Raw genomic sequence first — 27,610 nt, forward strand, 5'->3', positions numbered from 1 at the left:
GAGAGAGAGAGAGAGAGAGAGAGAGAGAGAGGGGGGAAGAGCGAGGGAGGGGGGAGGAAGAGGGAGAGAGAGTGGGGAGGAGAGTGGGGGAGGAAGAGAGGGGGGAGAAAGAGAAAGAAATTCCATCCTTCTAAAGTAAAACCAAAGTGTTGTCACCTTTTTGTTTGCTGCCCAAATTGCTTAGAAGAACACAAATGAGCGCACACGCACTTGAAATGCAAATTAAAATGCAAATTAAAATGCAAAACGCCACCAACAGCAAAATGTCACAAACTTCTTACTAAGGTGCATCTTTGTGATGAAAACATGCAATTGTTTTTGATTCATTTGAATGTGTTATATGAGACCAAAATTCAGATCTGAACTGGATCATCCCACGTGTAAACGCATTTGTAGCGCAATGCTAACACGACCGCCGCGCTGCATGTGATGTCTTCAAGTCTTCAACCTTTGGCCCAGCCACTTGTGCTGAACCATCTGTGTGCGATGTTGTAGCATATGGACACGCTTGGATTGCGCCAGCGCGCAATTGCCGGCAAGCATAAAGTGCTTAGAGATACCACGAGACGTTGTTGGAAGTGCTGCCAAGCTTCCTTACACGCATTCGCACGCACGCACGCACGCACGCACACACGCACGCACGCATATGACGACTGCTGCGCTTGTTGAGGGAAAAGGCAGCAGCGTGCTGATTTGAAGTAGCGTCTTCTCACATGAAATTATTTTTTTATTCGAGCGCAGTAGCATTACATTACATTGTTAATCAGAAGCAAAAAGTTATACAAAATGTTTTTTTTTTTTGTTACAATTTGTTTTTTTTATGAGGAAAAAGGGTGACTTTTCCCAAAATAATTCACCATAAAACTCTTTTTGTGTGTTACTATTTTATTCCTCTAAAAGAGCTTCTTAAAGTGTGCTTTGCTTTTTTTTTTTTTTTCAGGAGAGCTCAGTATTGTTCATTCGATTTGACATCATCATTGCTCTCCTTTTTTTAAAAAAAAAAAACAACAAATCAATTTAAAAAAAAAATAATAAATGTTTTTATTTATTTTAATTTTATTTTATTTTTATTTTTTTAATTTTTTTTTTAAAATACATATACATATATATATATACATATACACACATATATATATATATATATATATATATATACTTTTTTTTTGTATGTGGGTGAGAATGTGTATGTGCGTGTGTGTGTGTGTGTGTGCGTGTGTGTATTCATCAGTTCACCTAAAGCCCATTAAAAAAAATCCCATACTAATAATATAATATAATAATAAATTGCCAAATGCAGAAACATCAATGTAAGTTATCACGATGTAGCGGCTCTCGCTAACGGCTCTCGCTAACGGCTCTCGCTAACAGTGTGCTTAAAGTGTGCTTTGCAAGCCCCCACTCGTGTTATATGAAAGAATCACTGAATTAAAGTTGAATTTGTTAAATTTGCCATTCGTCTCTTTAGGACTTAAGTGTTCATTTGTTAGCATAACTTTTTTTTTAACCCTTGACAGCATTTAAGCCTTCCTGTTGTCGATGAGATTTGGATGTACTGTAATTTGTATTTTGTGTTTTGTGTGCGTTTTCAGGAGGGCGAGTTGCTTCATGTCACCAGGGCTCGTCCAGCCCTGAAAGCCAGCAGGTGAGTTTGATTTGTTTTCAAGAAGTCTCCCCCCGCGTGTCCATAAATGGTGTGCTTTTCTTCTCCCAGAGCTCATTTTTCCCCCCTTCTTTTGCTTTCTTTTTTTTCTGCCTGTCATGTCTTGCTCGGCTCACTTTTCACTTTCCCGCACAGAAGGTTCCCATGAACGTCATTGACTGTTTGTTTTGGCAACCTCAGCACTTTGTGTGTGTGTGTGTGTGTGTGTGTGTTAGAGAGGGTGAAATGGTTAATTGAAGGCTTGGGGGCTTTTTCCTGAAAGAGTTTTTGCAGAAACTCCTCAAATATCAGCTAATTAGCGGCAATTCATCTTGAGTTAACCTGTCAACGTATTGCAGCTTTCTTTGGAAGTGAATTAGCTTTACATTGAGGCTGATGCGATGACGTCAGCAACAAACATGATCGCTTACTGGTCAGTAGAATTCAAACCTATACCTTGGGCCAAATTCTGTATCTGATAAGCTACACGGTGGGCCGCACGTTCTGGTGCGCGGCCATCGGGCAGCCATTAATGTCGGACGCTGTGTCGTGTATCTGAAAAAGATTTTTAGCACGTCCGAACACCGAAGCTACGTCAAACTTATTTGCAAACAACTGAGGCCAAATGAACTCTCTTCACACTAGCTACGAGCTGCTAGCTAGTTAGCTAGCATGACTAAACACGACGCAAAGCCGCTACACGATGTTGCTAATCTCACTTCCGTGGTAGCAAATAAGATACGCTTCTGACAAGAATTGTTAGCATGAAAGAAGAACAGCTCATCATGCGACACACATAGCACGACATGCTAACTAACGCTAACACATCTTTTCATGTCGAATTTTAAAAAAAAAACAAATCATTTTGATTGAATTTGGTTTAAAAATTTCAAAGTTGAACTCCAAAATTCACAAACTTGAAACTCGGCTTTCAAAATTAGAAATTCAAATCAGAATGTTGATATGAAAGATAGACAGAATGCTATTCGCCATTCTTGTGTTTGGGAAATATCCCGGAAGCTGATTTTTATTTGTATTTTTTTTTATGACCAAAAAGTCCATTTTAAAAATTCACAAGCTCATGCGTCCAATGTTTGTCGCTCAGCAGCTCCTAAGTTGAAAGTGCGGTCTCAGCAAAAGTGCAAACGCGTCCCCCCCCCCCCCCCCCACCGCCGTCCCTGTTTTCTTTTTTCTGCTTGTCTCATCCCACTGACTCACTGCTGTGATCTGCGTGTGTCCCGCCGCCGGCTGCCAACTCGCATTAAAGCGTGTCGGCGCCCCCTAATGTGCATTTGTGCGCGTGTGATTGTGCGTGTGTCACATCCCAAACGTTCCCACAAGATGCTTCCTCCTGCCGACCTCCTTGTCGCTTGTCAGCTGCCGAAAACGCAAAACAACGTGACGCAAGGGGGAGGACGGTGACGGGGCGAGTTGTCACGGATATAAACATGTTCAACTTGTTTCAGCAAAATAGTCCGTCTGTAAACATTATACAAAACTATTTGTTTATTATTATACTTCAAACAATATTGATGATGATATGGTGCGCGCATATACTAAAACATTAATATTTGATCACGTTTGATGTCCATATAAGGACTGCATGCCGCTGACATAGAATGATGACCAAGGCTACTTTATTTGTGATGACTAAATAATCATTTTGGTACTTGGATTACACTCCAGCCCGTAAATTCAAAATGGCCGATTGTTGCTGGAAAGCGGGAAAAGAAGAACGGAGGAAGTGAGCGGGAAGACAGTGAGACGACAGTGCTGAAGAAGGCTTTCATGGCCTGCCAGCTCTCGTTGAGCGCGCGGCAGGACTCGGCAGCGTCAGGAATGTCGCCAGCATCCTCACCGAGTGTTTGGCGGCCAGGGACGGACGGACACTGTTGCGACATGCTTAGGGCGCCGGAACTTCACACGGAGCAGCAACGCATACGATAAAATTCAACTTTGAATATTTCAAATGTTCCAACAAATTGGATTACAAGAAAATGTTTTCAAGCTAAATGCTAACATATCATGTGAAACTCTATAGATGGCTGCTATAACATCAAAGTGAATTTGATTGAAACCTTGTGTAACATGACTTACAGGCGTTCGGTATCTTCTCTATGCTTAGTAGGGGACCTTCTCTGCGGTTGTGGTAGCTAGCTGGTTGATTGACTGCTGGTCATTTAAAGCTAACTTCTCCAACGTGCATATTTTGTTTTCGCCCGGTGACTTTCATTCGAATCTCTCCATTCTTTGCTGTGAATGAATTATGGCTATTTGAAGAAATTAGCGGGAAAAATTGATGGTCATGTTTTGATTCAATTGTGGCCGCACATGAAGCTCCTCGTGCTCATGTCTGCAGATGTGCAATGTTTAGAAAGAAAAAAAATTTTTTCAACATCCTGGCTCTGCTTGTGATAACTTGAAGCCGAAGCCAACACTATCTTTGGCTACGTCAAGTTTGACTCAAGATAGCATCGACTTCCAAGGAAAACGCATTGAAGCTACTAGCAAGCTTTAGCTGCCAGGAAGCAGTTAGCACGTTGGCTAACGATGCCAATAATTGGCGATCAATGCTATCGGTTACGTTGGTATTGTTCAATCTATGTGCGGTTTGAGGAAATACAGCCGATTGCTACAAATTTGTCGGCTTTCAACTGGTCATTATGGCTTGTTTGTTGTGTGTAAAATTTGGAGAAAAAATCCATTTTGGAATAAAACACACCAAAAAAAAAAAACCCTGAATAAAATCATATGGAGCCGCTGCTGGCTAATCGTCAGACATCTCGAACCTTGCGTGTGTCGAAACTTTGAATGAGAGACAAATGGAAGCTCAACGGGGATTTCAAGATGAAGTCCATTGACTGTGCTTGTTTATTGATCATAATATTGATTTATGGATCAAAGGCAATCTTGCGACTGGAGTCAGATAATCAAAAGTGGTTGTCAAGAAAGCCTTCACGGCGCTCCCTGGCAGGCCGCGGCTTTAATCTGCTGGATCGTTTTCATCTTTTGATTCATCCCCGGCCTTGGCTTGGTATTAAATTCCACTCCTGGCTGCTGCTGCTGCTGCTTTTTTTTTTTTTTTTTTTTTTGTCGTCTCGCTCAACATTTTCGCCTTTTGATTAGGAAGACTGTTCACCTTAAATGTCTTAAGCTGCACGAGGCGATTTCTGTCGAAATCTCGTGCTGGTTTCGAAGGGCGATGGACCAACAAGAGGAAAATAAGGTGAAAAGTTATTACCTTCTCTGCACATTTTGTCAATAAATTTTTCTTTATGTCATACATGTGCAAGTCTCAAGTGACCGTAAAGTTTTAAAGTTACTGCGGCAAATCAAGTGGAGTCAACACTGAAATTCAAAGTCAGAAGTCATGTCTGTGTGTTATTGCAACATATCGCCAATTAGCAGCAGGACGCCCAAGTGCCACTTCCAAGATACTTGGAATAATGCTGTCTAAGAGTGTGTGTGTGTGTGTGCGTGCGCGCGCCCACAGGCAGCCTGCCATGCCTCACTGTGTTAATTATGTAAATTGGTCATTAGGAAGCCGTATGTCGCCCACATGGAACACACACACACACACACACACAAAAAAGAGGTCAGCGGGCTCGGCACCAAAGGGAAAGTTTTCTGAGAATTTTGTGAGAGAAGCATTTTAGTATCCTGGACGTTGGGAAAAAGCTCAAGATGCCACTAAGTCCTCCAGAATGAGGATTATGGATCAGAAACGTCAATTGTTTGTGAGTGGATTTCCAGATTTCACTGTTGTTGTTATTTACTTTCCGCTCTGTGTGTGTCTGCGTGTGCGTGTGTTTCCCTGGAATGTTCTTCCAGATCGGAGTCATAGCGCCACCTGTTGCCCATGAAAGCCTGGGAATGTGTTGTCATGTTGACATAAGTGGCTGCATGTGTTTTTGAAAAACACTTTAAAAATGTTCCAGGAGTCCCTTGGGAAGGCGCATGAAAGCTCGCTGTAAGCAATAGGAACGACCCCCTCCCCCCACACCCCTCCTTCCTCCCGAGGTCACGACCTTCTGAGGAGGCTCCCTCGGGAAGTTGTTGACGGCCATCTACACAGGAAGTCGGCTTCCTCTCATTCCTCCCTGACGTCCATCCCAGGCGCATTCCTCAAGCGTTTTGTGCAGGCCTCATTCTGAGCTCTCGGCCTTTCCGCTGGACGGTTCATTTTTTTGCGTTTTTAATTGTCTCTTTTTTTTTTTTTTTTACCCCTGTAAAGCACTTTGAGCAGCATTTTGAATGTATGAAAAGTGCAAAATGAACACAATTTGAAGTTGCGCGGGAGCAAAACAGTTTTCTTGTATGGCTTGAGTGATAAAAATCTTCCACGACAAGAAAGACCGTTGACTTTCCACTCTCTGTGTGTTCGTGTGTTTCCCACAGAACCCCCCCCCCCCCTTCATATTTTATTCACATTTCTCCCAGTCACTTCTCCACCTCCCCTCCCTTTCATCTCGGGGACCCCCGCCCCACCACCTGTCTCTTGTCTCTGCCTTTATCTCAGACACAAATCTCTAGTGACCTTTGTAGCAGCCCAGCTAATTAGCTTGGGCGCTAACTAGAGGCTAATTACATCATCGTATACATACAATCATGTCAATGTTTTTTGTGTTGGGCCCACAATACAAGGTGCTTGTGTCTGACACAACCTCACACAAGCAGATCACTTTATATTTTTAATTCATTTGGAGAATTTTATTTTTATTTTTAATATTTGAATTTTTTTTAATATTGAATAACCGGTAAAAAATAAAAAATAGTTGAAAAAAAACCCTGCTTATTAAATTTTAAAAAATTAGATGATTATTGTTTTTATTGCTAATAATAGATGAAAAATACCAAAATATAAAATAGTTAGAATTTTTAGTTAGAATTTTTTAATTAGATAAATAATTGGTTACTTTATTGTAAATAAATAAAGCAATTTTACACAATACATTTAATGTTTTAAAAATTCCTTATAATAAAGCGACGGTGTGTAGAATTTAGTGTCATCTAGTGGTGTGAAGTGCGTACATTTTGAAACAAGCCTATGCCTAAATAAAGCCTAAATACTAGACCTGTGATTATATTAATAAATGTACATTGCTGTGATAGAACATTTTTTTTCTCGCATATTATTGAAATTAATTGTGTGTGAAAAATCACAAAAATCTACACACTGTCTCTTTAAATATTTGGATGCATGCTGTCCCCTTGCCTCTCTCTTTTCACTGCCTTTTTTCTTTGTGTCTCTCGCCCAAGCAGCCCTCGGGCTCCCACGGCTGCTGGCGTGGTCAGCACTTCATACTGGAACGAAAGATTAACAAAGCAAGGCTTTAAAAAAAAAAAAAAAAAAAAAAAAAATCACAATCTGCACCGTCACGATAACGACACTCACACACGAGCCACGTTCCGCGTCAGACGAGAACAGAATGCCTTTTGGTGTACTTGACTTTCTCCAGAGACTGCTGAGTGTGAGCCGCGATGGGCCAACAATCTCAGATAAACTCTCCTCCTAATCTGATTGGGTGATTTATAATCCCATTGTCCACATGAAAAGATGCAATCAGGCCCTCCTTAACATAGCACATCAATAGATTTCTTCAACTAGCTAATCAACAAACTATTGAAAAGTCGAGTTAAAAAAAAAAAAAGTCAAGATTTGTGATGTGCTGGCTTTTATCCATAAGGATAACGTGACGATTGGTTGGCGGTTAAAGGAACAATCTTCATCAAATGAAAAGGCAGGCATGACACACGGCGAGCTACAGCGACAACACTTCCTGACCCTACCAATCGGAAGCTAGCAGACTTTCGGTAAATGCAAGCGACTGACTGAGAACATCAATTTAGCGACTTGTAACCAACGCTTCAAAGTGTGAACGCTTAATATGATATGGTTTATCGCTAATAAAGCAATTACTCTCCTTATTCGAAAACTCGACCGACATTTTTTTTGCACAGACATCCGAGTACGCTACGTGTATTTATTTTTTTTTTAAGTTTCTGAGTTTCTTTCTCGCAAATCGGAGACTTTAGAGAGGTTTTTTTTCTCTCGCAATTTTGCCACCTTATGTCACAAATCTGCCATTTTTTTTCTCCATAAATTTTTGAGTTCTTTCTTGCAAATTTGCCACCATATATGTCGCACACCTGCGAGTTTATTTTTTTTCCTCTCTCACAAATTTACCACTTTAAAATGTCACATTTTTTCTCGTAAATTTGTGAGTTTTTTTTCACGTATGTCGCAAATATAAAAGTTTTTTTCTCTGAATATTACCCCCCTCTAAAAAAAATATATATATTCATATTACGCCGTCGTAGATTTGTGCTGAGGTGTGTGTGTGTGTGTGTGTTGAGCAATTTTTTTTCTAGAGGCTCAAAAAGTTTTAGTAACATTTTTCTTTGGGGTTGTGCTGTAAGATTTTTCTTCTGTAAAACTTTGCCTCAAATTTTAGGAAAAGACTATACAAGTGCCTGTCTCAGTTCTGTGTCAGAATTGGGGGGGCAGAGATGGTGGAGGGTGTGTGTGTGTGCGTGTGTGTGAGAATGTCGTCAGTGTGGGGCCGCCTGTGTGGCCTCTTTGTCTCCACGGCTGGCTCGCCTCTTTGTGCCCGGCCGAGTTGTTACCCAGTGGTACCTTTGTGTCGCCTGTGAGGTATTAATTTCATGCTTCATACCGTTTGTGCTCATACTTTTCTCATGTGGCTAAAAAAAAATGAGGCGGGAGTGGCGCACGTCACGTATTTCAAGTCAGAAGTCCAAGTCTTAACATTCAAATTTTAAGCAAGTCTCAAGTGACAAGCAAATCAAATCCTACTGATTAAAAAAAATGCCACATTAGCTCTCCTGAGAGGATGTACCTAATGAAGTGGCCGGTGTGTTTTGCATATTTGAAACACGTTGAGGATGTTTATGCTTAACAGCCACAGGCGGCTGCTATAATTAAACTCCACTAATGGGAGCAAAAAAATCCTTGCTCGTTACATTGGCGGCTCATTTCCTTCGCGTTCCACCATCGCTTTGTTCAACGTGCATCGCTAACGCTCGTAAGGAGCACAAAATGCTCATTTGTGGCCACGAAATAGGCGTCATGTGCACGCAAAATGCAAATTGATTTAATCATGTCATTCCTGGACAGTTGGGTAGAAAAACAGGCCGCTAGAATATTTGCACACGCAGGTGTTCAAATTGTTCATACTGACAGATTTGTAATACATATTAAAATTAAATTAATTAAATTATTAAATTAAATCAAATTAGTATTTGTGTGCCACAAGTAGGCATAAGGCGTGCCCCAAATACTCTCTTGTGGCCACAAAATGGAATCATGTGCAAACAACGTATTCAATGGCGGGTTTACACCACAACTTAGCCGCCGGGGTGAGCAAATGGAGTGCACCCTTACTAGAACTTTCATTAAAAACTATTCTGTGCACACATTATTTTATGGAAGCAAATTCATATTTCGTGTGCACGTGAAATCTGTATAGTGGCCACAATTAAAAAAAAACAAATACAAAAAAAAACTTTTCAATCGTACACGTGTGACTCACTTCGCCTTCTCTTCTGTCCACTTCATCCTTCACAAAACGCTTGCTTTGTCTTTCAGCAACTTTGCTTGGAGGACGATCTGAAGTTTGTGATGATTGTGCCGTTTAATCGCCGCGTGTCTCCAAATGCGCGGCGGGCGTCTTGCAGCATTTTGTCGAATGAATTGTCTTCGGCTCACACAGATTAAGTCCTTCAGACTAATTAGTCCCAGTGTGCTGAAGATTAATTGCGCACAACTTCTTGAAAAGCTTCAATTCATGTGTAAATCCAGACACTCCGATACTTAAAAAAATCCGTTCTTGGATTGTTTTTGTGGATCGGTCACCCTTTCGCAAACACGCTCTCTTTTTCTCTCATGTCTAAAAAGTTGTAGAAATAATGCATGAAAATGATGCTCCAATCAGAATGTAAATGGCTCCAAACAAGAACCTTGAGGGACACCACAAGTTCACGCATAAGATAAATCTGACCTATTTACTCGAGCTCAACTCAAATGAACTTGTCTTGCAAATGTTAACGTTCTGAATGTTTTCTTGTTTGTCTTTGGCCAGCCTCGATGGCGCGCCGTTGGGCGGGGCCGTTCCTGGCCACCGCGGCAACCATATTCCTCTGCGTCTCCTGCACTAAGAACCCAGAGTTCCCCTCCGACACACTCATCAACAATGTGGTCCAAGACCCCCGAACGGGCCGGCTGTACGTGGGCGCCGTCAACGCCCTCTACCAGCTGTCCGCCGACCTGCTCCCGGAAGCCCGCGTGGAGACGGGACCCCGGCGGGACAACCGGCAGTGCACCCCGCCCATCACGGACACCTGCGAGGACGCCACGGAGACGGACAACCACAACAAACTGCTGCTGGTGCACGCCGCCGAGGAGAAGCTGGTGGTGTGCGGCAGCATCTTCAGGGGCATCTGCTCGCTCAGGAACCTCAGCAATGTGGAGCACGTGAGATACTTCAGCGACAACAAGGGCGAGAAGTCGTACGTGGTGAGCACAGAGGAAAGCGTCTCGGTGGTCGGCGTCATGTCCTACTTCACCAAGGACAGAGACAACTTCACCGTTTTCCTGGTGAGGACAAAATCCCCCTTCGGCGTCCACAAAGTATCACGTTGATTGATATGCGTTGAATCCTCGCCTCCTCGCTAGGTCGCTAAAGGCTACGGCAGCCACGACTGCACCAAGCTGATCTCCACCCGAATCCTGCGCGACTTCGGCGAGTGGAACACCTTTGAGAATATCATCGACGCTTCGGCGGTGCAGGCCAACCCCTTCGTGTTGCGCTATTTGCACGACTTTCGCTTTGCCTTCAAGGACGGCACGTTTGTCTACTTCCTGTTCTCACGCACCCTCGGCGTGCAGGACACCAAGAACTTCACCTTCATCTCACGGATGTGTCAGGACGACCAGAGCTATTACTCGTACACGGAGCTGCAGCTCAACTGCAGCGCCACCAACAAGTTCAACAAAGTTCAGGTAACAGCAGCAACGGGACGTGCAATTCCTGGAAAAATTGCGTGGGAATGCTGAAAGTTGAATGCCAACATTAAAATGCATGTGGGACGCTTAATTATAACAATAATGTTAAATGACGTAAAAAAAAAAAAAGATGTTAAAGCTGCCGAATGCAATTTTTTTTATTTCGAATTGCTAATGCCAACTGTGGCCAAAAAATGAATATCGGAAATTGAACCCAGATCTTCCACATGCCAGTCATGTGCTTTAACCACTGCGCTATTGTGGCTTTGGAATGCATTATGTAATTTGTATTGAATAATCGAGTGTAATACTGAAAGCTGAAAATATGGATTCATATAGAAAAAAACTTATTGCATTTTATGATATGAAAGTCAGTTGCTAAGCATGTACTTGCATTTGCAATGTACAGTCGGAGGTGGGATTCGAACCCAGGACCTCCTAGTTACTGGACAATGCACTTTACCAACTGTGCCTCCGAGCAGTATCAGACATTGGCAATGATGATAAGTAATAAGTAATGTGGAATCAGATGATGTATTCCCAAGATGGTGTGAATTTTTATATATCAGTATAATAATAATAAAGGTTAGAAAAAAAACCACAACAACACAACTCATTCACTGCCATACTGTAAATTCATTTGAACTATTTCTATTAGTTAAAAAAAAAAAATTCTACTTTTGTTAACAAGATTAAGAAAACCTAGAATTTTTTTAATTGTAAATTTAGAATAGATATAAAAAAATGTGATTAATCGTGAGTTAACTAGTGAAGTCATGTGATTAATTACAATTAAAAAATGTAATCACCTGACGCCCCTAATTTTTAATAATCTTTTCTTTTCTTTTTTAAAGAATAAAATATTATTAAAAATTGGTTATTAATTTTTTAATAATCTTTTATTCTTTTTTAAAGAATAAAATATTATTAAAAATTGGTTATTAATTTTTTAATAATCCTTTTATTCTTTAAAAAAGAAAAGAAAAGATTGTTAAAAATTAGGGGCGTCAGGCAATTAATATTAGTAATCGTAATTAATCGCATGACTTCACTAGTTAACTGTTCAAAGTGTACAATTTTTTTCTAGGTTTTTATACTCTTGTTAACAAAAGTAAAAAAAAAAAAAAAACTAGTAGAAATAGTTCAAATGATTTTTTGACGTCTATAGCCGTCAATGGCAGTGAATGAGCTAAATAGGCTCATTTCAGAATTTGTCCTTCAATGGTCTTTCCTAAAGACACTTCCATTCTGACTCCGAGATCACATTTTCATGGCCTAACTCGCTTTTATTTCTTTAAATGTTGACCTACTTGGTTTCCTCTGAAACATTCCGTTGTCCGTCCTCCTCCCCTGCAGGCTGCCTACGTCACAACGCCGGGCGAGGTTTTGGCTCAGAATCTGACCAGATCGGGCCAGTACGGACCCGTCCTGGCCTCTGACAAAGTTCTCTTTGTCACCTTCACCTCCGATGAAGACCCGACCGCATCGGCCATGTGTAAGTCTTCTTTCTTAATGTTCCAAAGTTGTCAAATTGTCAACTGGAGCGGAGTCTGCCCCCCCCCCGTTCGTCCGCTAGGTATGTACCCTCTGCGCGCCGTAAACGCCAGGCTGCTGGAGATCATCAGCGCCTGCTACAGCGACGGCGGCCTCATCGACGACAAGCCGGCCGTCTACTCGCCGTACTCCACCAAATTGGGCAGTCTGTGCAGCAGCACCAATCAGGTCAGCCTTCATTCCAGGACATTTGTGCCCAAATTTTGCCCCGCCTCGACGCCTCGTCAGCGTTGTTGTTTTCGCCACCTCAGCACGACATGGTGGCCAATTACAAATGCGGCGACGAGTTCCTGCCGTCACCGCTGGCCAGCAAAGCCAACGTGGCTCTGGTGGCCGAGCCCTCCCTGGCCCGCAAGGGCGTCATGACCGCCGTGGCCGTGGCTGTGGAGATGGGCCACGCCGTGGCCTTCCTGGGCACCGCCAACGGAGAGGTTCGACAATTTTTAACAATCTTCACTAAATCATAAAAAAAATTCTCATTGCATCTTCTGGTAGTTGTTCTCAAACTTATGTACCACCTCATAAAATATGAATTTGTCGTGGGTGGGTCTTGTCATCCGGTGCCAAAAAATGCTGTGGCGACCCCCGACTGGCAGGGACTAAACCCAAAACAACTGCATCAGGCACTTTTGGAACAATAACATGGGATGAATTATAGAGGGGGAAAAAAACACCCCAAAAAATTCTGTGTGTTTTCTAGGTGCTCAAGTTGCATCTGTCGGCCCACCCGGAGGTTTACAGCCTGGCGTCGGGCGAAGTGACGGGCGATAAAGTCAACAAGGATCTGCTGCTGGATTCGCAACTGCAGCATTTGTACGTCACCAGTGAGAAAAAGGTGCCGCCATTTCCTTTTCTTTCCCAATGCACGGCAACGCATGTGATTTGGCCGTCGGCCTGAAAATCGGTTTACGCCGACGGCAGACGTTCGTCTGCGTTAGCCGGTGGACGCCGTTCATTGATTTCTTCTCTTGGTTTTTTCGCCTTTGTCGTCTGTTATGCTCAAACGTGCCCTTTAGCGCAGGTTCAAGCTCATCGTTATTGATTCACACGGGAATTGCTTGGGATGCACTCGCAGAGGACGAGTGAGGGAACACAATATCTTCACATTTTTGAAACCATCTCGATTATAGATTAAGTTTAAAAAAAAAAAGTAAGTTATTTTTTTAAATGTAATGTGAAATTTATTTATAATTAAGTGAATTTGATTTTTTTTTTTACGTTAGATGTAAAACTATTCATTTTTCACAATTTTATTTTATTATTAACCATGAATCAATTAAAAAATATTTAATGAAAATAATGTTTTATTTTGACAATTCTAAGAGGAAAACTGCTAAATTATGTAACAATAATATTTTAAAAAGATAATTCAACGTCATTTATTGATTACAATTTGTTTAATTTTAATTAACCAGTTGTTTTTAAAAATGTGAGGTGAATGCATTGATTGCATTTTTTTTTTTTTACATTAGATGAATGATAAATCTATATCAAATTCATAACAATTAATGAATACTTAATAATTAACTATTTGTAGGGGGAAATTATTCATACTCATTTTAATGTCTGTAGCTAGATTAATTAAAAAAAATAATCATTAGCCAAAATGTGAATTTATGTAACAATATTTTGATGAAATTCTCATTTATTGGTTGAAATTAATTTTAATTTTAATAAACCAGTAAATTAAAAAATATGAAATGTAGATGCATTCTTTGTATTTTTTTTTTTTTTTTTTTACATTAAGTCAATGAACACATTAATGAGAAATCGATATCAAATTCAAAAAAATTTATGAATACTTTATAATTAACCATTTGCAGGGAAACACATTTTTCGAATCGAGACATACTGATTTTAATATTTGTAATAACATTAGCCAATTATTCAGTAAAATAAAAACAAATCATTTGTAGCAAATCCGTAACATTAAAATAATGTTTCATTTCATGCATCTAATGAATTCAGATCAGCAAGATTCCTGTGCAGTCGTGTCACCTGAAGACGGACTGCCAGTCCTGCATGTCCCTCAGGGATCCCTACTGTGGCTGGTGTGTCTTAGAGGGCAGGTAAGCCGCACCCGCTCGCATTTTTGAAGCCTTTTTGACTTTTTCCAAATGTCTTGAAATGAAGTCAAATTGAACGAGGCCTGAGGGTTCGACTCTCGTCACAGGTGCACCAGGAAGCAGGAGTGCAGCAGGTGGACGGAGGAGAACACGTGGCTGTGGTCGCCAAATCTGCGGTGTGTGCAGATCCAGGCCTTCGACCCGCCCAACCTCAGCTGCCACAAGACGCGGCAGGTACGGTCCGGAGTTGACCGAGTGGTGTCGGAAACCACAAGCGCTTCACGGCTTTGCGTCCGCCAGGTGGACATCAGCGTTCCCGCGCTGCCCCGGCTCAGGCAATCGGACCGGCTGTTCTGCCTCTTCGACGAGTCTCCCAGCCGCGCCGTAGCGTCGGGCAGCCCGGCCGTCGTCACCTGCTCCCTGCCGGACCCTGGCGAGATCCCGGCCACGCCCAAGCAACAAGGTAAAGACGGCAGTTTTAATTTGGGGGGGTCAAAATGACTGCGTTCATTTTGAGTTCATTTAACGGCACTCATTTTTTGAACGCACAATTAATGGCCGCCCCTTACTTCGAAAGGCCGTACTGGGGGGAGTCCAGTCGCAACGCAGCAGTTGCGTCCACGTCAAAATTTTGCCGTAACTCAATTTTATGAATTATTATGAAATTGCTGCATCATGCAACCGCATTTCTATTAAAAAAAATCCCACTTTTATGTTAACAAGAGTATGAAAAAGTATTTTATTGTACATTTTATTGTACATTTAGAACATATAGGAAATTTGAAATGAATCATGAATTAATTATTGAAGTCATGCGATTAATTACGATTAAAAAAAATGATCGCCTGACACCCCTAGTTTTAACTCATTCACTGCCAAAAAAAATATATTTTAACTATTTCTATTAGTTTAACATATTTTTCCATTTTTGTTAACAAGAGTATGAAAACCTAGAATTATTATTTTTGTACATTTAGAACAGATATAAAATTTGTGATTAATTGTGAGTTAACTAGTGAAGTGAATTACGATTACACATTTTAATCGCTAGATGCCCCAAATTTTTTAATAACCTTTTCTTTTAAAAAAACAAAACAAAACAAAACATTTTTTTGTTAAATTTTTAATTATCTTTTTTTTTTTTTTAAGAAAAGATTATTAAAAATTTATTTATTTTTAATTTAAATTAGGGGCAATTATTATTATTTTTTTATTGTAATTAATCGCATGACTTCACTAGTTAACTCACGATTAATCCCAAATTTTATATCTGTTCTAATACGATTTAAAAAAATCTAGGTTTTCATAATCTTGTTAACAAAAGTGGAAAAAAAATTGAAATTTTTGACATCTATAGCCGTCAATGGCAGTGAATGAGTTAATTAAAGGAGAATTTAGAATCAGCGTGAAACTGCTAAACGACTAATTGGATGTTGGCACATTTCAGCAAGTTAATTTTTAATGAGCACGTCCGAAAGATTTTATTGGAGAGCATCATTTTTTTCTTTGTAGAAAAAAAGGCATGCAAATTGATTGAATGACATTCCAGTCAGAATGAAAGTGGTTCTAAGACTGAACCTTGAGGGACACAATTGTGTTTCAAGGCACCGCTCTTTCCACAATGAATGTCAAGATACGAGCTAGTTCATACCACATTTAAGCGTGCGCGTATGTGTCCAGACTACGTGTCGGTCCCGGTGAAAATTGTGGTGAACGACAGGATTGTGGTGACGTCGGGAGAATTTCACTTCTACAACTGCGCGGCGACAGTCAGGAAGAATCCCAACACGCCGTAAGACTCGCACATACACAACACTTGAAACGATCGGCACGTGCACCTTTCTGTGACTCTTCCGGTCTCTCTTTTGCAACCCGGCTGCTAACGCTGATGGCCGAGACTGGCGGAGTCACAGAAAGGTGGACTTTGTGGGTTGAGCCATGGATCAAACTGCTGTCGATTTTGGGCCTGTGTGTGCGTGTGTGTGTCAGGTGTATTTCGTGCGTGACCAGCGAGTGGGGCTGCCAGTGGAACGCTCGGGAGCACCGATGCAGCGACGTGGACGGCGCGGTGGACAAAAGTCACATCATCAAACCGCGACAGGTTCAACCTTGCTTCCTTTTTTCAACCGGTCGCACGCAAACGTTTTCATTGTAATGCGACAAAGTGACGGCAACTTGCGAAGTTGCTGATTTTGTCGTCTTTGTGCGTCCCCAAGCCGGAGCGCTGTCCTCAGTTCGAGTCTCCGGAGCCGCTGCTGATCCCCGCGGGCTTCGAGGTTCCCATCAGCTTCCACGGAAGGAATCTCGACATCTACTCGGTGAGGACGCAATTTGCTTGGCGGGAATGCAAGATTGGTCTCGGCTGCTGGACGTTTTTGTCCAAAAAAACAACAAAACTGATGCAAGATTGACAAACAATTTTGTCAGTCTTGCATGAGTTTTTTTTTTTTTTTTGGGGGGGGGGGGGGGTAATGCAAGGTTGGTCTCAGATGCTAACCATTTTTGTCGCAAAAAAAAACAAAACAACTGATGTCAGATTGACAAAATTGTTTGTCAATCTTGCATCAGTTGTTTTGGGGTTTTTTTGGGGGGGGGGGGGTGTTAATGCAAGATTGATCTCAACTGCTGGCCATTTTTGTATCACTCGCATCGTTGGGTTTTTTTTGGGGGGTGGGGGGGTGCAAGATTGGTCTCGGCTGCTGGTCATTTTTGTTGAAAAAACAACAACTGATGCAAGATTGACAAAAATGTTTGTCAATCTGTATCAGTTGTTTTTTTTTGGGGGGGGGGCGTTAATGCAAGATTGGTCTCAGCTGCTGGCCATTTTTATCAATTTTTGTCCCCCAAAAATTTGTGTGGGAATGTAAGATTGGTCTCATCTGCTGGCCATTTTTGTCAATTGGGGGGGGGGGGCGCTGTAACATAAGATTGGTCTCAGCTGCTGGCCATTTTTGTCAATTTTTTTTTGGGGGGGCGGGGCGGGGTAACATAAAATTGGTCTCAGCTGCTGGCCATTTTTGTCAATTTGGGGGGGGGGCTGTAACATAAGATTGGTCTCAGCTCCTGGCCATTTTTATCAATTTTTGTCCCCCAAAAATTTGTGTGGGAATGTAAGATTGGTCTTATCTGCTGGCCATTTTTGTCAATCTTGCATTGTTTTTTGTTTTTGTTTTTTTCATTAATGCAAGATTGGTCTCAGCTGCTGGCCATTTTTGTCAAAAAAATTTTGGGGGGGGGGGGCGGTAACATAAGATTGGTCTCAGCTGCTGGCCATTTTTGTCAATCTTGCATTGTTTTTTGTTTTTGTTTTTTTCATTAATGCAAGATTGGTCTCAGCTGCTGGCCATTTTTGTCCAAAAAAATTTGGGGGGGGGGGGGGCGGTAACTTAAGATTGGTCTCAGCTGCTGGCCATTTTTGTCAATCTTGCATTGTTTTTGTTTTTTTCATTAATGCAAGATTGGTCTCATCTGCTGGCCATTTTTGTCAATTTGGGGGGTGGGGGGGTTGGTAACATAAGATTGGTCTCAGCTGCTGGCCATTTTTGTCAATCTCGCATCAGTGACACCTATGAAAAAAAAATCTTGTTCACTGGATTGGCTCTTCTAATTTGGGCGAAACGGGTTTCCACAACACTTGAAAATGTATTTTCTACTTGATGACATCATTTCATGACATGTCCAATGCAACCAATCTATTCTAGCGCTCTGTAATATTGCACTTTATAAAAACATACAGCAATAGCACAATTAAATAGAATGTCAAAAAATGCACATTTTTTTGCTTCAATTCAATGCACCTTGTTGTGCTCGTTCAGTCACGTATGAATATAAACATACGTGATACACGTCTATGGGAGACGTTCATAGTTTCTCAGTTAGCTGCAGTAATATAAAGCGATCTTTGCAAAGGATAAAGAATATATGCCCGTGGGCATTTCTGTCGACATGTCGAATGTGTTCAAATGTTGCTTGTATCTCAAGGCATCAACGTGTTGTTGGTTGCTGTTCAGGGCCGCAGGTTCGTGATGGGCACGGAGCTGATGAAGCAAACCGAGGAGGAGATGACGCAGGAGCACGGCTCCAACTTTAAATTCCGAGGATACGAGGTAGCGACCTTCTTCACCTCCTCCTTGGAATCGCTCCAAAACGTCCCCAGCCTTTATTTGAACTTCTCCCAAATCATCATCACTCTGTTGACATTCATATTCCAGAATCGTACGCCTGCTGTGTTTACTTTGCATCCGGTGTGAAAGATTAAGATTTATTAACATGTTTGTGTTTCACTTGAAAAATCACTAGTAATGTGCAGACAGTGCCCCCTGTGGGCTGAAGTGCCAACAAGCGTTCCTACGATTTCACGTTCTTTCTTTACTGCTAACTGAGGTCAGGCCATTTGACTTCTCGTTATGTCGTATATTTGTCAGCGCGAGATGTTTTTATGTCTACTGTTATTCCATCCTGAATCTGTGTGTGCGTCTACGTGCGCGCGCGTGTGTGAGATGGATGTGCCGACCTTTGTGAGAAAATGCTGAGTCCTTAAGCGTCCGTCCGCAGATCTCAGCGATGTATTAAATGACTGCTTTTGTGCGCAGTTTTCTTACGGCAAGCAGCAGGAGGTGAACGTTTCATTCCACGTCATCGAACGGGATACCGAGCGCAAGATTGACAGCACGCTCACGGGTACATGCAGCGTTAATTAACTCATTCACTCCCAGCCACTTTCACTGAAGCAACTCCCTTCGCTCCCGGCTGTTTTAATTGGTTTTGAATGATTTCGCAAGGCCCACAGAATATTGTGTTCTATTGCTATAAAAACATGGAAGCTACCAAACGAAAGATTAGATTAGAGGAAAAAAGTATAGTTGTATCTGTTTCCGTTTTGCAGCAATTAGCATTAGAATATAGCTAAGTTTCATCATTATTCACAAATCTGTTTAAAACAGTGGAGAAAGAGCTTTTTTTTCAACATGGCCCTGGTTGATCTCTTATACTCTGCTGCCACCTGCTGGCCGTTTTTCTACCATTGCTTCAAGCATTCTCTTCAGTTCAGAGGCTGCATCAAAGCCTTCTGTATGCTCTAGCATAATAATAATAATTAAAAAAACGTATAAATATGTCTTTGGGAGCATGGTAATATTGAAAATAGAACATATTTATACGTCTTTGGGAGCAAATGAGTTAATTAAAACAAATAATCCAATGAAATAATAATAATAATCAAATGCAATCCTATGGCTAACGTGTTTTGTCAGTGGTTCTGTACAACTGCTCGGTGTCCCGAGACGACTGCAGCCTGTGCAAACACGCCGACGCCAAGTACGAGTGCGTGTGGTGCAAAGCCTCGCAGGCATGCGTCTACCGACAGCTGTGCCCGGCGCCGCCGCCCGCCTTGTGCCCCGCGCCCCAAATCACGGACGTAAGACGCATCTTTGGTTCGACTTTTTGCCGTTTGAGTTGGATGGCAGACGTTTGTTGCGATGTCGATGTTCAGATCGTTCCTCGCTTCGGGCCGCTGAACGGCCGCATCGCGGTGACCATCAAAGGTTCCAACATGGGCATCAACAAGGACGACATCAAGCGGATCAGCGTGGCCGGCGTCGAGTGTCAACATCTGCAAGACAAGTACTCCGTCTCCACAAGGTACCGCACGTCCTGCACAGTTGGAATGTTGAATTCTGTCATTCTTTAACAAACCACAAGAGGGAGCTCACGCACACACTTTGAGATCCATCTATTGTTTTGTTTTTTGTTCGTCAGCGTGGTGTGCGAGATTGGGCCGGCCAAGCGGACGCCGCCGTCGGACCTCCCGGTGGAGCCCAGCAACAGCGGCGTGGTGGAGGTGGAAGTGGACGGAGTAGGCACGGGGAGGTCTCAGGTGGTCTTCACCTATCGGGTAAGTGGACGGACGCAAGGAAGACATCATGTTGGTGGTGGCGTTGTTGCAGAATGCATTCAAAATCGATGTCAGCGAGAGGTCAAAAGCACAACGTTGTAAATTAGGGCCTGACCCATTTGATTTTTCTCAGGCCGATACCAATTTTTGGCAGAATTTTTTTTTTATCTAATTACCGTAATTTGCCGGCTTTATTATAAATGAAACCCCTGCCCAATATTCCAACATTTTCATTTATATCCTCAAAAGAGAAGAGTCTAACATTTGCTGCATTCAATGCATTCAACCTTTTGCTTGGAATTGTTGAACTCAAATATGTTGGTGTTGCGTGTACTGTACACATATTGAAAATAATCCAATTAAAATTAAAAAAAAATTAGATACAAAAGAATTAAACTTTTGGGTGTATATATATATATTGTAAATTTAAAAAAAAAAGTCAAATGATTAATTTTATTTTTTGGGTTTGTAAAAAAAAAAAAAAAAAAAGGGGCCTTTAATTGCAATAAAGTTAGTAACAAATCTGATTTACTGAATGATAAAAAAAAATGTATTGACAAAAAAAAAAAGTTGATCTAATTTCAAATAAAAATAATATTTGTGGAATGAACAGTTGACAACACAAGTATCAATATTTGTCAATTTTGGACCCACAGGACCCCAAGCCGAAAGCGGTGCATCCTGGGAAAGGTCCGGCAGCCGGCGGGACCGTCATCACTATAAGTGGTCAAGACCTGGACACGGCCACCAAGGCGGATGTCACCGTCTCGGTGGGCGGAGTCCCGTGTCAAGTGTGAGCCCCCCGTTACGCATTGCACAGAGAAGTAGAATCCAAAAATCGTACCTGAATAACTTTTTGAAAAAAAAACACTTTGTTTTTGTTCAGCCTTTCCTTCGGCCAGCTCATCACATGTAAGACGGGAAAGTATCCCGGAGCCAAGGTTCCGTCGGACCTGCTGGCGGTGAAGGTGAACTACGGGAAGAACACCAGCAAGGAGGTGTCGGCGGCCTTCCAGTACGCCGACAACCCCAAGATCACCGACTACTTCCCCAAGTCCAGCTTTGTGTGGTGAGTGCCATGGACGCCTTCGAGCTTTGCCACCCAAAACACAACAAAAGCGTTTGCTGCGTTTCTTCAGTGGCGGGCGACGGATCGTCGTGACGGGGAGCGGCTTCGATTTGATCCAGAGGGCAAGTTTAAAGGTGCTGCCCACCGCTGATGACCTCTCGCAAGACAACGCCACTGTCGAGGTAGCCGTCCGTCCGTCCGTCCGTCCGGCCGTCCGTCCCCACGGTGTAACACGAGCTCCTGCCGTTTGTTTCCAGTTTGTGCAGGAGTCGCTGAGCAAGAACGACAGCGTTGTGGAGTTCCTGTCGCCGACGGTGATCTGGAGCGACAGCCGCCCGCTGCGCACCGTCCTGCAGCTGGACAACGCCAAGGACGAGCTCAAGGCCTTCACGTACCACCCGGACCCCACCTTTAAAAAGCTCTCCAAGATCGTCATCACCGAGACCAGCGTCATCATCGTCACCGTGAGTGCCGCCGCCGCCGCCGCCGCCGCCGCTTCGGCCCCCTTCCCCAGTCGGTTCCCTCATCACTCGCTTTGGATTTGGATGCAGTAGAGTTGTCGATACTCGGCCTCTTTTTTGCTTGTTATGAATGTCGTTGAATGAATTGTGGAATTGGCCTCACGCATGAAGGAAAATGAACTCGGCGTCATTCCCGTGGCAGGGTCGAGGCTTCGCCAAGGCCATGACGGCCGTGGAGGCGCAGGCGTTCGTCGGGGACGCTTCCTGCAACGTCAGCATTCTTCATGTAAGAAAGCTCAAATGCAATCCTCCACATACTGTCAAATTCCCTATTAAAACTCGAGGCTTAATTTAGAACCCTCATTTTAAACTTTAGCTCTTGTTTTAAAGCTCTCTTAAAAAATAAAAATAAATACACATAGCCTTGTACTTGTGACGCATGATATAAAAGTTTTACAGCCTCTAAAAGTCAGAGCTATTGATAGTTTGGTTTCAGCAGGGTAACAAGATGGCGTCCGTATGTCATGTGACCAGCAGTTGACCAATCACAGCGTACTAATGTTGATAGAGAGAGTTTGGACAACTTTGTTTCGGCAGGGTAACAAGATGGCGTCCATATGTCATGTGACCAGCAGTTGACCACTGACAGCGTACTGTAGAGCTGTGATTGGTGCTCTACGCTGCGATTGGTCAACAGCTGTGATCGACCAATCGCAGCGTAACTCTGCTAAAAAGTGTGACTTAATGCCCCCTTGTGGTTGTGTTCAGGACGACAAGTTGATCCTGGACGCGCCGTCGTCTCAGCCCCGAACTCGATCCAAACGCCAACGCAGAGACGCCACCAACGACCCACTGGAGCTTGTGGTAGACGCGCACTCGAGCACACTTGCATGCGTGTCCGTTTTGACCCACTGCGTGACGTGTCTTGGCGCAGGTGAAGTTCGGTCACGGCGAGTGGATGGTGGGTACGGTGTCCTACGCGTGGAAGGACGACATCCCTCTGGCCATCATCATCCCCGCCGTTGTGGTGCCCATGCTGCTCTTCATCGCCGTGTCCGTGTACTGCTACAGGTGAGAGCCGCCGAGGCCGCCCCGCCCCGCCCCGCCCCCCGCGCAGCTCACTTCCTCTTTCCGCGTGGCCACAGAAGGAAGAGTCAGCAGGCCGAGCGCGAATACGAGAAGGTCAAGCATCAGCTGGAGAATCTGGAGGAGAGCGTGAGGGATCGATGCAAGAAGGAGTTCACGGGTCAGCTGCAAACATCAAACTCGACATCACATCATCATGACCGTGTCTTTTTTCCTCTTTCCTGCCTTCATTCCCTCTTGCATTAACTCAGTGTAGCTTTTTATTTTGAATCCTTTCTTCCTTTGCTTCAACTTTTCTTCCTTCCTTTCTCTTTCTTCTTTTCTCTCCGCTTTCCTGCCTCTCCTTCTTTCCCCTCAAATGTTTTTTACCTGGCATTTTTCCCTTCCTTCATTCCTTCTCTTCTGCCTTCCTTAATTCCTTCTCTTCTGCCTTCATTCCTTACTTCCTTCCTTTCTTCATTTCTCTCTGCTTTCCTACCTCTCCTTTCCCCTCAAATGTTTTTTTACCTGGCATTTTTCCCTTCCTTCCTTCTCTTCTGCCTTCCTTCCTTTCCTTCTCTTCTTCCTTCCTTCTCTTCTGCCTCCCTTAATTCCTTCCTTCCTTTCCTTCTCTTCTTCCTTCCTTTTTTTTCTGCCTCCTTCCTTCTCTTCTGCCTGCCTTGCTTCAGACACTTCCATCCTTTCTTCCATGACTTAACCCTACTTTTCTGCCTTCCTTTCCTCTTTCTTTCCTTCCATTACACCTGTTTTTAATTCACGCATCCTTCCATCCTTCATTGGTTTAGAACAAGTTGTCTACCTTTCTTTCTTACCTTCTTTTCTTCCTTCCTTGCTTCCACCTCAACCTTGTTTTTTCCTTCTATCCTTCCTTCTTTTATTTTGCATCCTACCTCACTTTTCTTCCTATTTTAAAATCAACCTCATTTGTTCTTGGCTAAAATGATTTGCTATTCTTCACATTCCCTGTGAAAATGTTTGTTTTTTGTCACGCTGATCTGTGGCCTTACCGATTCAGACCTGATGATGGAGATGGAGGACCACACGAGCGAGCCGAGCGAGTCGCGCATCCCCTTCCTGGACTACAAGACGTACACGGACCGCAACCTCTTCCTGCCATCTAAGGACGGCGCCAACGCCGCCGCCTCGGTGCTGGCGGGACGCGTCCACGTCCCGGAGTCCCGCAGGGCCATCGTTACGCAGGCCCTCAACCAGTTCTCCAACCTGCTCAACAGCAAGCCCTTCCTCATCAACGTCAGTCACGTGCACGGCTTCACTTTACGCTTTCAAAGTTTTAACTCGAGGACAGGGTTTGACATGGAGGTTTTAAGAAACTGTTGGGGTTTAAGAGAAGGTTAGGGTTAGGCTTGTGCAAACCATAATACAGGCTTAAAACCTTCCTTTGAATCCTTAAACATGACATTGTGATTAATATTACATTTGTGGAATCCATATAAGGGGGCGACCATTTGCGGTCGACTGAAGATGACATCACAGTTGCTCAGGGCTCAGGCAATGACCAATCACAGTTCACCTGTTTTCTGAAGCTGAGCTGTGATTGCTTGTTGCTACCTGAGCAACTGTGATGTCATTTTCATTCAAATAGCAAGTGGCAAAATGGCCGCCTTCTGATAGTGATCAAAACTGCTGGATTTTGCTGCTTCACTCATATTCCACGAACGCAATAGCAACCCGAATACCGTACTTGGACTAGTGGGGCTGCGTAAAAAAAATTGTGGGGGGTTGACCTCCCCTTTAACCGTATCTTGAAAAGCCTACGCTTGTCTTGAGACACCAAATTCTAACCTTGACCATGGCTTGAAACCCCAACTTGGGATAGAAATCCTCATTTTCAACCCTAACCCTGTTTTAAAGCCCGAGACATTAACCTTGACTTGAAATCCTGAAAAACCCGTAATATTGTGTTGAAACCCTAAACACGTCTCGAAAGCCTCATTTTAAATTCTCGCCGTGGTTTTATACCCATACGTTGCCTTGAAACACCAATTAAAATTAAAACCCTTATTTTAAAACTTAACCCTTGTTTGGCTTGTAAGTAACCCTAATTAGAATCAAATTTGGAAAACGAATCCTTATTTGTTAGCCTGATTTTTAAACTAGAATCCTGTCTAAAAACCTTAATTTAAAATCTTTTTTTTTCTTTTTTTACTCTAACCCTGCCTTTAAGCCCTATTTTGATCGTTTTCCGGGTCCAATAAAATCTTGTTGTTTTTGCAGTTCATCCACACGCTCGAGAGTCGGCCCGACTTCAACGCGCGCGCCCGCGGCGATTTCGCCTCCCTCCTGACGGTGGCGCTGCACGGCAAGCTGGTCTACTACACCGACATCACCAGGACGCTTCTGCTGGAGCTCATAGACGAGCACGTGCACAACAAGAACCCCAAACTCATGCTCAGGAGGTCAGCCAGCGCCGTGTCTTTTGACTTGTCACTTTTTTTTTGTCTTCTTTTTTTTTTTAACCACAAAATGTTGATGTGTGCTGTTGCAGGTCCGAGACGGTGGTGGAGAGGATGCTGTGTAACTGGATGTCCATCTGCCTCTACCAGTTCCTCAGGGTGAAGTGTGAACTCATACAGACACACGCTTTATGTTAGAACCTCAGCATGTACTCTATCTCACAGAAGTGAGCACACCCCTCACATTTGTGGAAATTTGCATGAAAGACTACAAAATAGTTGTGGGAATGCTGGAATTCTGCATGCCTAGGTGGCGCTAGTGAGTGATATATTTTTGTTGTTGCATATTTCCATTGGCTATCATTAGTTCCACTTTTCCGTCTAAATGAATGGAGGGTACTTTCAGATAACACTTTTCCATATAAATTTCAACTTTAAAATTCAAATTTTGCAGAAATTGCACTTAGTCTAATTGCAAATAGAGTTTTAATACAGGTATTAAAATCAATATAAAAGGTGGGATTAATGATGTCATATGATTGTAGTGATGTCCTATCAATATACCATCATTTGACTTTCTAGTGACAGACTAACCAAGCATATCCCCAGACCTAAACCCAATTGGGCATCTCTAAAACGTTGCACTGTGAACACCCAATCGGGGAAAATAATGTTGACCCGCTGGGCATGGTTTTTGACATTTTCACGTCCGCCGTCTGTGCCACAGGACAGTGCCGGCGAGCCGTTGTACAAGCTGTTCAAGGCGCTGAAGCATCAGGTGGAGAAAGGGCCCGTGGACGCCAAGGTGAAGAAGGCCAAGTACACACTCAACGACACGGGGCTGCTGGGAGACGACGTGGAGTACTCCGTACTGGTCAGTTTACAAAACACGCACGCACTCATTTATCACTCCCAGTTGATGTTTACTGTCAAACTGAAACTGACAATTTAACATTTTCTATTTAAACACTTAAATGTTGACTGAAAAACTGTTAAATGAAAAAAAAATATATATATATGTGTGTATATGTATATATTTTAAAAAAACAAACATTTATTATTATTTTTTTAATTTATTTGTTTTTTTAAAAAAAAGGAGAGCAATGATGATGTCAAATCGAATGAACAATACTGAGCTCTCCTGAAAATATATAAATAAAATAATAATAATAATAAACACTTAAATGTTAAATCGAATGATATAGTAACGAAAGTCTGCTAGCTTAATGCTAACATATAATGTGAAACCCCATAGGCGGGCTAATGGAATTAGGTTGTTTTTTTACTCCACCAGGGTTCCCATCCAGTCTCACCTTCACAATCGTTTATTTTATGGTTATATGTTCCCATTGTTATTCGTGTTCTTTTGAACATTTTAAATAATAAAATAAATAAATAATAATCATTTTAGACCCTGCAAGTGTTGGTGCACGGGGAAGGCCCAGATGTGACGCCTGTGAAGGTGCTCAACTGTGACACCATTTCTCAGGTGACAACTTATAGCTAATATTTTTGTACTACTACTTTTTACATGTAATTGATTTTGTTTCTTCTGCTGCGCAGGTGAAGGAGAAGATCATCGATCAAGTGTACAGGAATCTTCCGTACTCGCAGAGACCAAAAGTGGAAAGTGTGGCGCTTGGTAACAACACACACTCTCATTGATGATTGCTGATCAATGTTTTTGATTGTTGATTGATGTTTACGATTGATCCAGAGTGGCGTCCCGGCCACACGGGTCAGATTCTGTCCGACCTTGACCTGACTTCCCAGAAGGAAGGACGCTGGAAGAGACTCAACACTTTGGCTCACTACAATGTAAGAAGAGGAGCGATGATGTCATCAACAATCATGTGACTCCCTAGAGGCGATGCCGTAACAAAAAAAAAAAAATGTGACCGTCGTGATGACGTCACGTGTGATCCTGCAGGTTCGGGACAACGCCACGCTGGTTCTGTCCAAAGTTTTGCACACTCAGTCCTTCCACCAGAACCCGGACAGCTACGAAGAGCGTAAGTACACACATGCGCGCACACGCACGCGTACGTAAGTCTCGATTGTGGCAGATGATCATGTGACGACGGCATCAGGGAACGCCCTGCTGGAGGACGACAACACGTTCCACCTGGTACGAGCCACCGACGAGCTGGACGAGGTGAAATCCAAGCGAGGCAGCATGAAGGACAAGTCCATGACCAAAGCCATCACCGAGATTTACTTAACACGCCTGCTCTCCGTCAAGGTAGCCATCGCCAAAATCTTCAACATATAAATATGCAACAGAAAATTGTGTATTTGTGCTTTTCAATAAAAATAATAAAAAAGTACATTTGGGGGAAAAAAAGTTCTGCTAGCTCAATGCTATCCTATGATGCAAAACGCCATTGACAGGCTAAAGTAAAT

At 42.8% G+C, this 27,610-nt stretch overlaps 1 protein-coding gene across 1 annotated transcript in view; it reads left to right on the plus strand.

Moving 5' to 3' along the window:
• The window catches only part of plxnb2a.1 (plexin b2a, tandem duplicate 1), a 37,460-nt gene that overhangs the window by 6,860 nt on the left and 2,990 nt on the right, over positions 1 to 27,610 (plus strand). Inside the window, exons 2-36 of the mRNA XM_077543861.1 lie at positions 1,590 to 1,642; positions 9,742 to 10,256; positions 10,335 to 10,661; positions 12,021 to 12,159; positions 12,241 to 12,386; positions 12,470 to 12,649; positions 12,919 to 13,053; positions 14,187 to 14,287; positions 14,392 to 14,518; positions 14,585 to 14,747; positions 15,965 to 16,076; positions 16,274 to 16,385; positions 16,501 to 16,602; positions 18,295 to 18,390; positions 18,877 to 18,964; positions 19,537 to 19,700; positions 19,776 to 19,924; positions 20,042 to 20,177; positions 20,834 to 20,970; positions 21,064 to 21,246; positions 21,317 to 21,428; positions 21,504 to 21,710; positions 21,910 to 21,993; positions 22,476 to 22,571; positions 22,642 to 22,778; positions 22,853 to 22,953; positions 23,809 to 24,044; positions 25,029 to 25,210; positions 25,300 to 25,366; positions 25,935 to 26,081; positions 26,619 to 26,696; positions 26,771 to 26,849; positions 26,925 to 27,025; positions 27,138 to 27,219; positions 27,298 to 27,449. Coding sequence (XP_077399987.1) covers positions 9,747 to 10,256; positions 10,335 to 10,661; positions 12,021 to 12,159; positions 12,241 to 12,386; positions 12,470 to 12,649; positions 12,919 to 13,053; positions 14,187 to 14,287; positions 14,392 to 14,518; positions 14,585 to 14,747; positions 15,965 to 16,076; positions 16,274 to 16,385; positions 16,501 to 16,602; positions 18,295 to 18,390; positions 18,877 to 18,964; positions 19,537 to 19,700; positions 19,776 to 19,924; positions 20,042 to 20,177; positions 20,834 to 20,970; positions 21,064 to 21,246; positions 21,317 to 21,428; positions 21,504 to 21,710; positions 21,910 to 21,993; positions 22,476 to 22,571; positions 22,642 to 22,778; positions 22,853 to 22,953; positions 23,809 to 24,044; positions 25,029 to 25,210; positions 25,300 to 25,366; positions 25,935 to 26,081; positions 26,619 to 26,696; positions 26,771 to 26,849; positions 26,925 to 27,025; positions 27,138 to 27,219; positions 27,298 to 27,449 — 4,968 coding nt within the window. The 5' untranslated portion in view covers positions 1,590 to 1,642; positions 9,742 to 9,746. The remainder of the gene's footprint in view (positions 1 to 1,589; positions 1,643 to 9,741; positions 10,257 to 10,334; positions 10,662 to 12,020; positions 12,160 to 12,240; positions 12,387 to 12,469; positions 12,650 to 12,918; positions 13,054 to 14,186; positions 14,288 to 14,391; positions 14,519 to 14,584; positions 14,748 to 15,964; positions 16,077 to 16,273; positions 16,386 to 16,500; positions 16,603 to 18,294; positions 18,391 to 18,876; positions 18,965 to 19,536; positions 19,701 to 19,775; positions 19,925 to 20,041; positions 20,178 to 20,833; positions 20,971 to 21,063; positions 21,247 to 21,316; positions 21,429 to 21,503; positions 21,711 to 21,909; positions 21,994 to 22,475; positions 22,572 to 22,641; positions 22,779 to 22,852; positions 22,954 to 23,808; positions 24,045 to 25,028; positions 25,211 to 25,299; positions 25,367 to 25,934; positions 26,082 to 26,618; positions 26,697 to 26,770; positions 26,850 to 26,924; positions 27,026 to 27,137; positions 27,220 to 27,297; positions 27,450 to 27,610) is intronic.

Source organism: Vanacampus margaritifer, chromosome 15 (assembly GCF_051991255.1).
Source record: "Vanacampus margaritifer isolate UIUO_Vmar chromosome 15, RoL_Vmar_1.0, whole genome shotgun sequence".
NCBI classification, from domain to species: domain Eukaryota; kingdom Metazoa; phylum Chordata; class Actinopteri; order Syngnathiformes; family Syngnathidae; genus Vanacampus; species Vanacampus margaritifer.